The sequence below is a fragment of the Bubalus bubalis genome, chromosome 5, assembly GCF_019923935.1.
Source record: "Bubalus bubalis isolate 160015118507 breed Murrah chromosome 5, NDDB_SH_1, whole genome shotgun sequence".
NCBI lineage: Eukaryota > Metazoa > Chordata > Mammalia > Artiodactyla > Bovidae > Bubalus > Bubalus bubalis.
This window is the reverse complement of record NC_059161.1, coordinates 86,905,130-86,919,688: the sequence shown is the minus strand read 5'-3', so window position 1 is coordinate 86,919,688 and position 14,559 is coordinate 86,905,130. Positions and strand designations below refer to the sequence as shown.

The 14,559-nt window shown below is 38.0% G+C and overlaps 1 protein-coding gene across 1 annotated transcript in view; it reads left to right on the top strand.

The window, feature by feature from the left end:
• TYR (tyrosinase) overlaps positions 1-14,559 on the top strand; it is a 110,785-nt gene that overhangs the window by 44,185 nt on the left and 52,041 nt on the right. The window contains exon 3 of the mRNA XM_006075179.4: positions 5,660-5,807. Within this exon, the coding sequence (XP_006075241.3) occupies positions 5,660-5,807 (148 nt within the window). The remainder of the gene's footprint in view (positions 1-5,659; positions 5,808-14,559) is intronic.

Sequence of the window (14,559 nt, the reverse complement as noted above, 5' to 3'; positions counted from 1 at the left end):
CTTCTGTTTCTGAGGACTTTCCAGTCCTATTTAAGACATTAGATACACAGAGTCCGTTTAAATTGTTAATATAATCAGATTGTCTGTATTACAATTCGGTATTTATCACAAAGAGGTTGGGGTTTGTTCCAACCTATACCTTTGAACTATTTCTGAGCACATAACACAATATATTCTGGCAAACCCCACGTGCTTCTCATTCAAATACCCTTCATAAGAACACTGGAGACTTTCCTAGATGCATCATCTGGCAAGTTAGCAAAAAAAATGAGTAGAGAAACTCTAGCCTAGCTGAAAACATGCTTAGAATAGCAATCTAGTTTTCAGGATCACCCTGACGCATCTATTGTTGGTTGAGGGCAAGCAGGCAGGCTTTTGTAGAGAAATCGAGTTTAGGAGGAGTTTCCCAAGTGGTGCTAGAAAGAATCTGCGGCCAGTGCAGGAGGTGGAAGAGACATGGGTCTCATCCCTGGGTCAGGAAGATCCCCTGGAGAAGGAAATGGCAACTCACTTCAGTACTCTTGCCTGGTAAATCCCAGGGACAGAGGAGCCTGGCGGGCTACAGATCATGGGGTCATGAGTCAAGAAGTGTCTGGTGCTGGGATGGATACTTAAGGTGGAAATTTGTGGCAAAAGCATCTTTTCTGCAGTTGGAGTGGCCCATATTCTTGGTTATCAGCTCTCTGGATAGGCACCAATTTCTCAGATGCAGCAAACTTACAAAAATGATAGGTGCTATTCAGGAAGCATTTGTCTTGTGCTAGATTCTATACTAATTGTAGCACACTTGCTATAAAAGTGAGAGAAATTGTTTGATAAATAGACAAATAGATGGGGAAACAATGGAAACAGTGAAAAACTTTAGTGTTTGGGCTCCAAAATCACTGCAGATGATGACTGCAGCCATGAAATTAAAAAAACGCTTGCTTCTTGGAAGAAAAGCTATGACCAACCCAAATAGCATATTCAAAAGTAGAGATATTACTTTGCCAACAATCGTCTGTCTAGTCAAAGCTATGGCTTTTCCAGTAGTCATGTATGGATGTGAGAGTTGGACTATAAAGAAAGCTGAGCACCGAACAACTGATGCTTTTGAACTGTGGTGTTGGAGAAGACTCCTGAGAGTCCCTTGGACTGCAAGGAGATCCAACCAGTCCATCCTAAAAGAAATCAGTCCTGAATATTCATTGGAAGGACTGATGCTGAAACTGAAACTCCAATACTTTGGCCACCTGATGCGAAGAATTGACTCACTTGAAAAGACCCTGATGCTTAGAAAGATTGAAGGCAAGAGGAGAAAGGGACAACAGAGGATGAGATGGTTGGATGGCATCACCGACTCAATGGACATGAGTTTGAGTAAACTCCGAGAGCTGGTGATGGACAGGGAGCCCTGGTGTGCTGCAGTCCATGGGGTTGCAAAGAGTCAGACAGGATTTAGTGGCTGAACTGACTGACTAAGGGTATGAGAGATGGGTATTAATTATTCCCTCTTTTACCAGTGAAGAAAACAAGGCTCACAAAACATAACATGAGAAAAGTAATACTTTCAGTAAGAAACGTAGAATTTAAACCCAGTTTGGTCTTCTCTAAATTTCTTTTCTCTACAAACAGTATCTTCAAATTGCTAAAAAAAAAAAAAAAAAAACCACTACAGGTTCACTAAGACACTTTAAAGGGTAACTGGCAGAGAGTTTTAAGAAAATTTATTTCCAGATCTTTCTCCCAAATATAATTTACTAAAATGAGTCTGAATGAAAAATCTCCTGAGATTCTTCTTTACCACATACCCTTGCATAATCTCCCTTCAACTTTTCAGAAGAAAGGCGTACCTCTAGCCTATATCCCTACTTATCACAGTACACTCCCAGAAGGGGTAAAATCATACGAGGTACTAAACCAGCAGAGAACTCAGAATATTGATGCAGTGTTGCTGGAATGAATGGCTCTAACGAAAAGTAGCGAGTATCTTGGAAGTTAAGTGCTTTGTAAACAAAAGCACTTATAGCTACTTTCATCAAAGAATTTTTGTTTGAGTTGTCACTGATGGATTAGATTATTTTCATGCTGAATCAGCTATGTCATTTTTGGCATATACTAAAAAAAGACTTTAAGTAATTAAGTGAAACTCCTATAAAAATCTTTTTATTACCATCTAGTTTTTTATGAGAATAAAGTTTTCAGGACTAATGGTTTTTTGTTGTTGTTGTTTGTTTGTTTTCTTTTTTTTATTTGATTTTATTTTTTAACTTTACAATATTGTATTGGTTTTGCCATATATCAACATGAATCTGCCACAGGTATACACGTGTTCCCCATCCTGAACCCTCCTCCCTCCTCCCTCCCCGTACCATCCCTCTGGGTCGTCTCAGTGCACCAGCCCCAAGTATCCAGTATAGTGCATCGAACCTGGACTGGTGACTCGTTTCATATATGATATTATACATGTTTCAATGCCATTCTCCCAAATCATTCCACCCTCTCCCTCTCCGACAGAGTCCAAAAGACTGTTTTATACATCAGTGTCTCTTTTGCTGTCTCGTATACAGGGTTATTGTTACCATCTTTCTAAATTCCATATATATGCGTTAGTATACTGTATTGGTGTTTTTCTTTCTGGCTTACTTCACTCTGTGTAATAGGCTCCAGTTTCATCCACCTCATTAGAACTGATTCAAATGTATTCTTTTTAATGGCTGAGTAATATGCTGAGCCTTATTCTTTCTAGCAACGACTATTGTAGGGTATTGTAGATATCTGCAATAATTTTTAACTAATGGATGTTAGTCACTCAGTCGTGTCTGACTCTTTACAACCCCATGGACTGCACCCCACCAGGCTCCTCTGTCCATGGGATTCTCCAGACAAGAATACTGGAGTGGGTGAGTGAGTGAGTGAAGTCGCTCAGTCGTGTCCGACTCTTTGCAACCCCATAGACTATAGCCTACCAGGCTCCTCCATCCATGGGATTTTCCAGGCAAGAGTACTGGAGTGGGTTGCCATTTCCTTCTCCAACTGGAGTGGGTAGCCATCCCTTTTCCAGAGGATCTTTCCAACCCAGGGATCGAGCCTGATCTCCTGCATTGCGGGCAGATCCTTTACTGTCTGATCCACCAGGGAAGACCTTTTAAATAACAATCTTCCATAAATATTGTTAATAAATGAATTTTCAATAAAACTTTACTTTTTACATTTAATAACTTATGTTGTAAAATATTTAGTGTTACATCATTCTAATAAAATATGTATTACTAAAATTTTTAATGACAATCTAGATTATATTGTCACATGAAGTTTTTAAAAGGTAATTTTAACTTTTATACCTAGTTTTGTTTCAGAAAAGTATGATAGGCTGAAGAATTTTTAAAAAATATTTCAAGCATAATATATAATATTTTGGCATACTCCTGTGGGAAAACAGAACAAGAACATTAGATCTGGTGAAAAAAAGGAAATCCTATAAAATTTCAGACTATAATAGAAGAGTTTGTTTAGGTACTTTTGATATGGATGATGGCAAATAACAAATCATTACACTGGATACATTTTTATAAAGTGATTTCAAATTTTTATTTTAAAATTTATACTATTTGCAATATCTACCCCTGAATTTTTTCCTCTAAAACTATTTGCAATTATAATTAAAGCAATTTAGAAGCTACTTAAAATATGTGAGAGCATACATAAAAGATGGTTTTATTAAAGCTTTCATTTTGTTCTACTCAAAGATAAAAGCTTAAAGACCATTGCTCTACAAAAATTCCCCCCATGATATATGACTTATTACTAATAGGAAAAGCAATAAACCAATGCATTTAAGAGCTTAAGTTCTGGAATAAAACAGGTTTGTGTTCCAACCTTAGCTTCTGTTATTTGCTTTTTAATCTTAGACAGTTTGCTTAAACTCTCTAAACTGCTTTATCCAAATCTACATAACAGAGATTATGAAGATATCTAATTTTTAGAATCATTCTGAAGGTTACATGAAAATAATCATGTTAAGCTTTTAGAAAAATCCCTGCACATATTAAGAACCATGTATATACAATCTTGGGCTTCTCAGGTTGCGCTCGTTGTAAAGAATCCACCTGCCAATGCAGGAGAAGCAAGAAATGTGGATTTGACCCCTGGGTCAGGAAGATCCCCTGGAGAAGAAACGGCAACCCACTCCAGTATTCTTTCCTGGAAAATCCCATAGACAGAGGAGCCTGGTGGGCTACAGTCCATGGTCCTCAAAGAGTCAGATATGACTGAGCAACTGAGCACAAACACACATACACAATCATAAAAGTTGTCATACACAAGCGATGTCAGAGGGGAGAAAGAAGTGTGTGGTCTTGGGCTAAGCTTCCGGAGGTAGCTGGGCTTGATACTGTCTCTGAGAATGAGTATAAAAGCTCAAAAGGAGGAGACAAAAACATCAGCTGAAGGGGCAGAGATAGTCACAACGGTAGGAGAACACAAAGCATTGAACTCAAAAGTCAAGAGCTGCACTTTAAAAATGGAGCTGACAACAAAATAATCCTAATTGTTTGAAAGGAAGCTAGTTTCCGTCTGCCTCCTATTGTCTGCACTGTTTCTATCCTACCTTTTAAAATAAAATTATAACCTCACAGTTTCTGTTTTCCTGATAAGGCTACATTTTGAAATTCAATATATCCTTGGCATTTTCCTTTAGCTTGGTTCTGATTTAAGGTTTAACTCTATTCCTCCCACTTTTTTAAATTTAAAACTGAGTTCTACTTTTGTTTTGTGTTTTCCCTGAATGGACACTGAAATAATATCATACTTCACCTATTCCCTGGTAATGTATGGGAGAGAACACAGAATATCAAGAGCGCAGATGTTGCCATCTAACTGATATGGGTTAAAATACCAACTCTGCTACTACCTGTGCAAGCTTGGAAAACTCAGGACTTTTCTGAGCTTCATTTTTCTCTTCTTTCCAGTGGGGATAATTTCTAATCAGTAGAGCTACTGCAAAGACTGAAGGACTTATGTCACAGAAAGCATTTAGCTCAATTAACATACAGGAAAAAATAACTTATCATAATTATTATTCCTGGTGCAATGAATAGAGCCATTTAATGGAGTCCTGATTAACTTTGAAATATTTTGCAAAATGAAACACATTACCCGAAGTCCTCCAGACTGTCAAAGATGAATTGTAATGTCAGTGGTCACAAGTTTTAATTTTTCTCTGGAATCAGAAATAAAAAGTAAAAGTAACCACCAGAACTGGAAAGCAAGAGGACACATAACAGCTGGAAAGATCTGTTTTTAAGTGCTGGTACAGACTGAAGTGAGAGTGACTATGCTGATTATTGCAAAAAGGTCTTATTACTTTTTAGGATCTAAAGGAGGAATAGTAGGCAGAAGCAACAGGATGAACAGACTGGCTTAGCCAATTCCATCTGGCTAATCAGTCCATTGTGACCAGATTAACACCATTCAACTCTACAAAGATTTACTAAATGCTCACTGGGTATCTAGAATATGAACAATCCCAATACAGAATGCATTTTATGATTGACTTTATTGTTTTGAATCAGGCAATTATTTTTCAAGTGTAGTTGTAAACCAAATGAGAAACTCACTTAGATTTTCAATCATTAAAACAAACTACTTTTTTTTTTCCTAATTTTCTTTTTGCCAACAGGATTTGCTGATCCACTTACTGGGATAGCAGATGCCTCTCAAAGCAGTATGCACAATGCCTTGCACATCTACATGAACGGAACGATGTCCCAGGTACCAGGATCTGCCAATGATCCCATCTTCCTTCTTCATCACGCGTTTGTTGACAGGTTGGTTGGCACTTCATAAACTACATGCTTATTGGTTTTAAATGTAGTGGATGTCAAGAAGATGTACAAAAAGCCAACAGGTCCATAAAAAGATGCTCAGCATCACTAGTCATTAGAGAACTGCAAATTAAAACCAAAATGAAACAGTACTTCTTGCTTGTTAGAATGGCCATCAACAAAAAGACGAGAGATAGATGCTGGCCTGGATGTGGAGAAAGGGGAATCCTTGTGCAGTGTTGGTGAAATTTGTAAATTGATATAGCCATTATGGAAAATGCTATGGAGGATCCTCAAAAAATTAAAAATATAACCGCCATATGATCCAGCAGTCCCAATTCTGGGAACATATCCAAAGAAAACAAAACACTTAACTCGAAAAGGGCACTCCTACCTTCATAGCAGCATTATTTACAATAACCAGGATGTGGACACAACATAAGGGTCCATCAATGGATGAGTGGCCGAAGAAGTTGTCACCATCTCCATCTCACTCATGTTCCCAAGAACATGGATATAGTATCAAATAAGTAAGTGGAAGGTTATTAAGCAGATTTTATTGCAACTTTATGTTTATGTTTATGGCAACTTTAGTATTATAAGAATTAAGTAATATCCCATATCAAGTTTTATTCAGAGATCAGTTTCCAAGAAAGTATATAAGTACCAAAATTATGATAGCAAATAACATCAAAACCACAAAACCCAGACATCAAGCAGAAGGAAGAGTGTTGGAAAGAATATCCTACCAGAACAGATTAAACTCTGTTTGCTACTGTTGTTCAGTCACTCAGTCTTGTATGACTCTTTGCGACCCGATGGACTGCAGCATGCCAGGCTTCCTTGTCTTTCACTGTCTCTGGGATTTTGCTCAAACTCATGTTCCTTGAGTCAATAATGCCTCCCACCATCGCATCCTGATTACTGACTCATTTTTATGTCAAATTATCTTTGTGAATTTGGGGCATTTTTTTGATCTTTGGTGCCATCCTGTGAACTTTTAAGAAACCTAAATTTCCTAGATCTCTTGATGCCCCAGGCAAGAAACATGCAAACTATGGCTTTTAGGCCATATCTGTCCCTTACCTTATTCGTAAATAAGATGTAATTGGAACACAACCACAATCATTCATCTACATATTGTCTGTGGCTGTTTCCGTGCTAAAATGGCAGAGTTGAAACAAGACTATATGGTCCACAAAGTAGAAAAGATCTAGTTTCTGGTCATTTACAAAAAAAACATTTCTTGACTCCTGCCAACCACCGAATTCCATGTTTATAAGCCAGGTGAGAGAAAATGGTTGATCTTTATCTAGCCCTCTTTGATCTATATTTATAGAAAATACTATAATTTAATTCAACGTTTGGAGGCATGTTTAATGGAGGTAAAGCTATTAGGAAGATATACAACATTTAGAAGCCTCTCCCACCTATGAAAACTAAAATTTTCTTAGAATTATTTGTTAATCCTATCTTATGGCTTCTCAGTTGTGTCCAACTCTTTGTGACCCCATGGACTGCAGCATGCCAGGCTTCCCTGTCCTTCCTCATCTCCTACAATTTGCTCAAACTCATGTCCATTGAAACAGTGATGTCATCCAATCATCTCCTCTGAAAAGCATCTTTATAAAGAAAGATAGAGACCTGTGGATTGCTGCAACATCTGAGCCGTCCTCTTAGTTCTCAGCATACAGAGATGCATTATCCAATCAGATGGTCTATTTACTACTGTTCAATTATTCACAAACATATTTGTTGAATGCCTACTGTGTGCTGAATACATTTGCCTGAATGTTCCACACTCATTACTGCTGTTATGCATTGCTTTTACCAGTCTCCAAATCTGGAACGTATTTTCCATGACTAAACTATTTTCTATACAATCTTCAAGACTATTTTCAATTTTTAGCTCTTCCATGATGAATGACCAGACCATGACTGTCTAAAACCATTTCTCCCATCCAAAGGCATGTTGGAGCCAGCCGCAAATCACTAGCAAGGTTGAATTATGTACATATTTTCACAACTTTGCATTCGGTGATCTCAAGCGTAGCTAGAAACCAGTGTTGGTAGGAGTATTTACATCAGGAAGCTGGCAAATGCTACAAATCAAGGCTTTCACTCAGAGAGCTGGTTGTTAAAATAATGGCCAGCATAATCCTGCTCCTATCTGTTAACTCACATCACTTTCTCTACTTCTTATTTTGAACACATCATTTATATCATTCTTATTGATTGTGTGCTTTTCTTATTGATTGTGCTTTGTCTCTACCACTAATCTCTGAGCTACTATGGCAGGACCCACGTCTTGAATTATATCTGTTGTTTTTGTTTTTCCCCACAACATTTTGTCTACTTTGTAATTAGAAGATCTGTAATAAATTTGTATAAAATAAATAAATAATTGAAAAAAATCTTAGCAAGTTACTTTCATCATAGCTACAAAGGAAACTATAGAGAAGTCATTTTAGCTAAAAAATGTTTTTTGCAAGTCTGGTAAAGCACAAATCATCCAAAGCTATAAACTTGCTTCAAGATTTAGCATGCTTCTAGACCATTAGACCTTGTTCTTGGCATTGGCCAAAGAGAATAATGAGATAAGATCACTGGCTTAACAAAGCTTAGTCTAGTGGGAAATACAAACAAGTAAACAACTGTAGTATATTATAATTCATGCGATCATTACAGCCATTCTTGGAAAACTACATAAAAAGGATGAAACATGAATGGAACTCTGAAGAGCAGCAGTCCTACAAGACAAGAAGTATACTCAGGATCGGGAGAATAACTCTTACCGCATTGAAACCAGGCACAAGCCAGAAACATGAACTGAAGAAGAAAATGGAAGCGTAGGGTCCAAAACTAGGAAATATGCCTCAAGGCGCATGTTTAGAGAAAGTGAGAAGATTCCAGTAACAAATTACTTGCCACCAAAACGTACCATTGTTGGGCAAATAAAGACATCAGTTCAGTTCAGTTGCTCAGTCATGTCCAACTCTTTGTGACCCCATGGACTGCAGCACACTAGGCTTCTGTGTCCATCACCAACTCCTGCATCTTACTCAAACTCATGTCCATTGAGTCAGTGATGCCATCCAACCATCTCATCCTCTGTCGTCCCCTTCTCCTCCACCTTCAATCTTTCCCAGCATCAGGGTCTTTTCCAATGAGTCGGTTCTTCGGATCAGGTGGCCAAACTATTGGAGTTTCAGCTTCAATATTAGTCCTTCCAATGAACAGTCAGGACTAACTTCCTTTAGGATGGACTGGTTGGATCTCCTTGCAGTCCAAGCGACTCTCAAGACATAGAGTAATTCCAATTCTTTCTATCACTTTAAGTTAAAAAATAAAAAGAAAGAAAGAAAGAAAAGAAAATCAGAGAATGAGACTTCTGTAGTGGTTCAATGTTTATGAAGCCACCTGCCAATGTAGTTGATACATCCCCGGACAAAGAAGATCCCACATGCCACAGGGCAATTAAGCTGGTGAGCCACAACTAGTGAGCCCATGAGCTATAACTACTGAAACCCTTGCATGCTAGAGTGTGTGCTCCGCTGCAATGAGAAGTCCATGCACAGCAATGAGAGCATAATCCCTTCTTGCTGCAACTAGAGAAAGTCCACAAGAAGCAACAAACATCCAGCTCAGCCAAAAATTTTAAAAATAATGAATTAATATTTTTTTTCTAAAAAAGTAGGAGAATGGATCTAATACAGTCATTCTAAAGGATAATATGTATTTAGCTTTTACTATGTGCTAGGCACTGTTCCCAGGTGGCTCAGTCAAAAAGAATCTGCCTGCCTATGCATGAGACTTGGGAGACACAGGTTCGATTCCTGGATCAGGAAGATCCCCTGGAGGAGGAAACGGCAACCCACTCCGGTATTCTTGTCTGGAAAATTCCTTGGACAGAAGAGCCTGGTGGGCTACAGTCCATGGAATTGCAGAAGAATTGTACATGACTTCCAACTGAGCATGCACGCGTGCAGGCACTATTCTAAGCTCTTTACCAGTTTTATTTCATTTAATCCACAACAAGTCTGCAATGTTCTAGTATTATCCTTACTTTATATTTTTAAAAAGAGAGTTGGAGAAGTTCTGCAATTGTCCCAAGATATATAGCTAATAAGAGAGCAGAATTGAGAGTTAAACAATGCAGTCTTACTAAAGAGCCATGTTCTTAATCACATTGGAGAATTCTTGGAAAGTTCCAAAGATGAGTTTTCCTTTTGATTACTCTTCAGTTCAGTTCAGTTCAGTCGCTCATTTGTGTCCGACTCTGCGACACCATGGACTGCAGTATGCCAGGCCTCCCTGTCCATCACCAACTCCTGGAGCTTACTCAAATTCATGTCTATCGAGTCAGGGATGACATCCAACCATCTCATCCTCTGTTGTCACCTTCTCCTCCTGCCTTCAATCTTGCCCAGCATCAGGGTCTTTTCCAATGAGTCAGTTCTTCACATCATGTGGCCATAGTATTGGAGTTTCATCTTCAACATCAGTCTTTCCAATGAATATTCAGGACTGATTTCCTTTAGGATGAACTGGTTGGATCTCCTTGCAGTCCAAGGGACTCTCAAAAGTCTTCTCCAACACCACAGTTCAAAAGCATCAATTCTTCGGCACTCAGCTTTCTTTGTAGTCCAATGCTCACATCCATATATGACTACTGGAAAAACCATAGCCTTGACTAGACTTGACTACTCTTAGATTGAGGATAAATCATTTTCATTAAAAATTCATTCATTCATCAAACATTTTAAGTTTTTACTATATTCTAGATACTATGCCAGTAACTGTGCCTTTTTATCTATTAGTATGAATAAAAAGGCCTGACCTCCAGATGCTTTGGTGGTGTTTAGTAGCCAAGTTGTTCCAACTCCTTGCAACCCCGTGGACTGCAGCAAGCCAGGTTTTCTTGTCCTTCACTATCTCCCAGAGTTTACTCAAATTCATGTCCATTGAGTCAGTGGTGCTATCCAACTATCTCATCCTCTGTTGCCTCCTTCTCCTCCTGCCCTCAATCATTCCCATCATCAGATCTTTTCCAGTGAGTTGGCTCTTTGTATCAGGTGGCCAAAATATTGGAGCTTCAGCTTCAGCATAAGTCCTTTCAATGAATACTCAGGGTTGATTTTTTTAAGATTGGTTTGATCTCCTTGCAGTTCAAGAGACTCTCAAGACTATTCTCCAGTACCACAGTTTGAAAGCTTCAGTTCTTTGGCTCTCAACCGTCTTTATAATCCTTCAAAAAGACCGGAGACAAAAATACATAGCAATATAACACTATCACCTGCATCTCCTGCAATGCAAGCGAATTCTTTATGGCTGAACTGCCCGGAAAGCCCATGAAAAAAATGTAAGAGGTATGTGAATCCAGAGAAGGAAGAACTTAACTTTGTCCTGAAAATTAAATGCTTTCTAAAGAAGACTATGCTTAGATTGATTCTTAAAGATGAGGAGAAATTACAGACATGACAGGAAGGTAAGAAAGTGTATATCATACTAAGGAAACAAAATATATAAATTATAAGATAGATGAAAACAAACTGAGGTATTTGGCCAGGCTGGCTGGAGAACAGTTTTCCATGAGCGAAAATCGAGAAAGCTAAGGTCAAAATTGGGGAAACTTGCATGTTCTTGATTTCTTTTAAGGACTTCCTTTAAAATTCTATTAAAATATGTTAGTTTTTCTTTAATTTTAAATTAAATCACACATACAACCTGAGGAATAAGCAAATTGAGAAAAATTGCCTAAAGTCTATACTACCATCTAAGTAGAATAAATGAATTTTGAATGTTTAGAAAATTTTAAAAAGTAGATAAAGAAACAAATTAACAAAGTAAGAGAAGTTTCACATCACCATTTTTCTTTGGTATTTCCAGAAAGAAAAATATTTGTCTGATATGCACAAAGTTGTCTTGATTCTATACTTTTCCATCTATTTAATAACCTGTATCAGGTATATTTCTATATCAGTACATACAGATCTATCTCTTTCTTTTTAAAGGCTTCATAGAATTTCATTGTAAGCCACAGATTGGGAGAAAATATTTGTAAAACACACATATGGTAAAAATAGTTATCTAAAATGCACAAAGAATTCTTAAAACCCAACAATAAGAAAATGGTCCTAAGTAAAAAATGGGTCAAAGTCTTAGCAGACACTTCACCAAAGAAGATATACAATGGCACACAAACACATAAAAAAGTGTTCCATGTTATATGTCATTGGAGAAATGCAAATTATAACACAGAGATACCACTATACAGTTATAAGAACTAGGAGCATCTGACATTACCAAATGCTGGTGAGGATATGGAGCTGTGAGAACTCTGTCATTGCTGGTGAAAATGCAAAATTATGCAAGCCACTTTGGAAGACGGTTTGGCAGCTTCTCATAAACTAAAAATACTCTTACCATAGGATCTAATAAACATGCTTCTTGGTATTTACACGAAGGAGTTGAAAACCCATGTGCACATAAAATCCTGAACATAGATGTGTATAGCAACTTCCAACTTCCAAACTTGGAGGCAAACAGAATGTCTTTCAATAGGTGAATGGATAAATAAATGCACACAATAATATATTATTCAGTGCTAAAAAGAAATGAGCTATCAAGGCATGATAAGACATGAAGAAACCTAAATGCATATTACTAAGCAAAAGAAGCCAACCTGAAAAGGCTACGTATTGTATGATTCCAACTATAGAACAATCTCAAAACAATACAATGAAGATTATGAAATGATCAGTTGTTGTCAGGGTTAAGAGCAGCAGGAATGAACACAAGTAGAACACAGAGAATTTGTAGGGCACTAAAATTTGTATGATAGCATAATGCTGTATGATAGCATAATGATGGTTACATCATTATACATTTGTCCAAACCCATAGAATGTAGGAGGCCAAGAGTGAACCCTAAGGTAACCTACGAACTTTGCTTGCCTGTGGCATGACTTTGTAGGTTCATCAGTTATAGCAAATACACCACTCTGGTGGGGGATATTGATGAGAGAGAGGTTATGTGTGTGTGGTGGAGGGAGGAGTATCTGGAAATCTCTGTCTTCCTTTAATTTTGTTGTAAGGCTAAAACTTCTCTTTCAAAAAAAGTCTTTAAAAAGAGGTAAGTATGGTTGTAGCCAACTTAGCACTTTAAATAACTGCAATTATGACTGGTCACAATATACTGTTGTTGCCTAATATCAAGCAATACACCATCAAGACTCTGATAATCAGAAATGTGACATGGACAGTGAGGCATTGATGAATCTCTAGGAAACTGTCATAAAGCCCAGAAGTTCGAAAAAGTTAATGGCATTGACTTATACCAATTTAACCTAGGTAGCCTGAGTCAGAGAAGGAAATAGCGACCCACTCCAGTATTTTTGCCTAGAGAATCCTGTGGACAGAGAAGCCTGGTGGGCTGCTGTCTGTAGGGTCGCATAGAATCGGACACGACTGAAGCGACTTAGCACACATGCATACGTTGGAGAAGGCAATGGCAACCCACTCCAATGTTCTTGCCTAGAGAATTAGAGGGACGGAGGAGCCTGGTGGGCTGCCGTCTATGGGGTCGCACAGAATCAGACACGACTGGAGCGACTTAGCAGCAGCAGCAGTCTGAGCAGCTTCTTATTTGAGAATGTTTCTCATGCAACTCATCAAACGTAACTAATGAATGAACCTAAGTATTTCTAGCATCTCTCTTCTTGTAAGGTGAAGCAAACAAAACTTTGTTATTTTCTAAGAGCCCTCTAAGAAATCACAAAGGTAATTTAAAAGATATTCTACAAGATTTATTTCACATTTTCTTTTTTTTTTTATTTAATTTTATTTTTAAACTTTACATAACTGTATTAGTTTTGCCAAATATCAAAATGAATCCGCCACAGGTATACATGTGTTCCCCATCCTGAACCCTCCTCCCTCCTCCCTCCCCGTTCCATCCCTCTGGGTCGTCCCAGTGCACCAGCCCCAAGCATCCAGTATCATGCATCGAACCTGGACTGGCAACTCGTTTCATACATGATATTTTACATGTTTCAATGCCATTCTCCCAAATCTTCCCACCCTCTCCCTCTCTCACAGAGTCCATAAGACTGTTCTATACATCAGTGTCTCTTTTGCTATCTCGTACACAGGGTTATTGTTACCATCTTTCTAAATTCCATATATATGCGTTAGTATACTGTATTGGTGTTTTTCTTTCTGGCTTACTTCACTCTGTATAATAGGCTCCAGTTTCATCCACCTCATTAGAACTACAGCCCAGATTAGTGTACCCAGCAAGGATCTCATTCAAGTATGAAGGAGAAATCAAAAGCTTTTCAGACAAGCAAAAGCTGAGAGAATTCTGCACCACCAAACCAGCTCTCCAACAAATACTAAAGGATATTCTCTAGACAGGAAACACAAAAATGGTGTATAAATTCGAACCCAAAACAATAAAGTAAATGGCAACGGGGTCATACTTATCAGTAATTACCTTAAACGTAAATGGGTTGAATGCCCCAACCAAAAGACAAAGACTGGCTGAATGGATACAAAAACAAGACCCCTACATATGTTGTCTACAAGAGACCCACCTCAAAACAGGGGACACATACAGACTGAAAGTGAAGGGCTGGAAAAAGATTTTCCATGCAAATAGGGACCAAAAGAAAGCAGGAGTAGCAATACTCATATCAGATAAAATAGACTTTAAAACCAAGAATGTGAAAAGAGACAAAGATGGTCACTACATA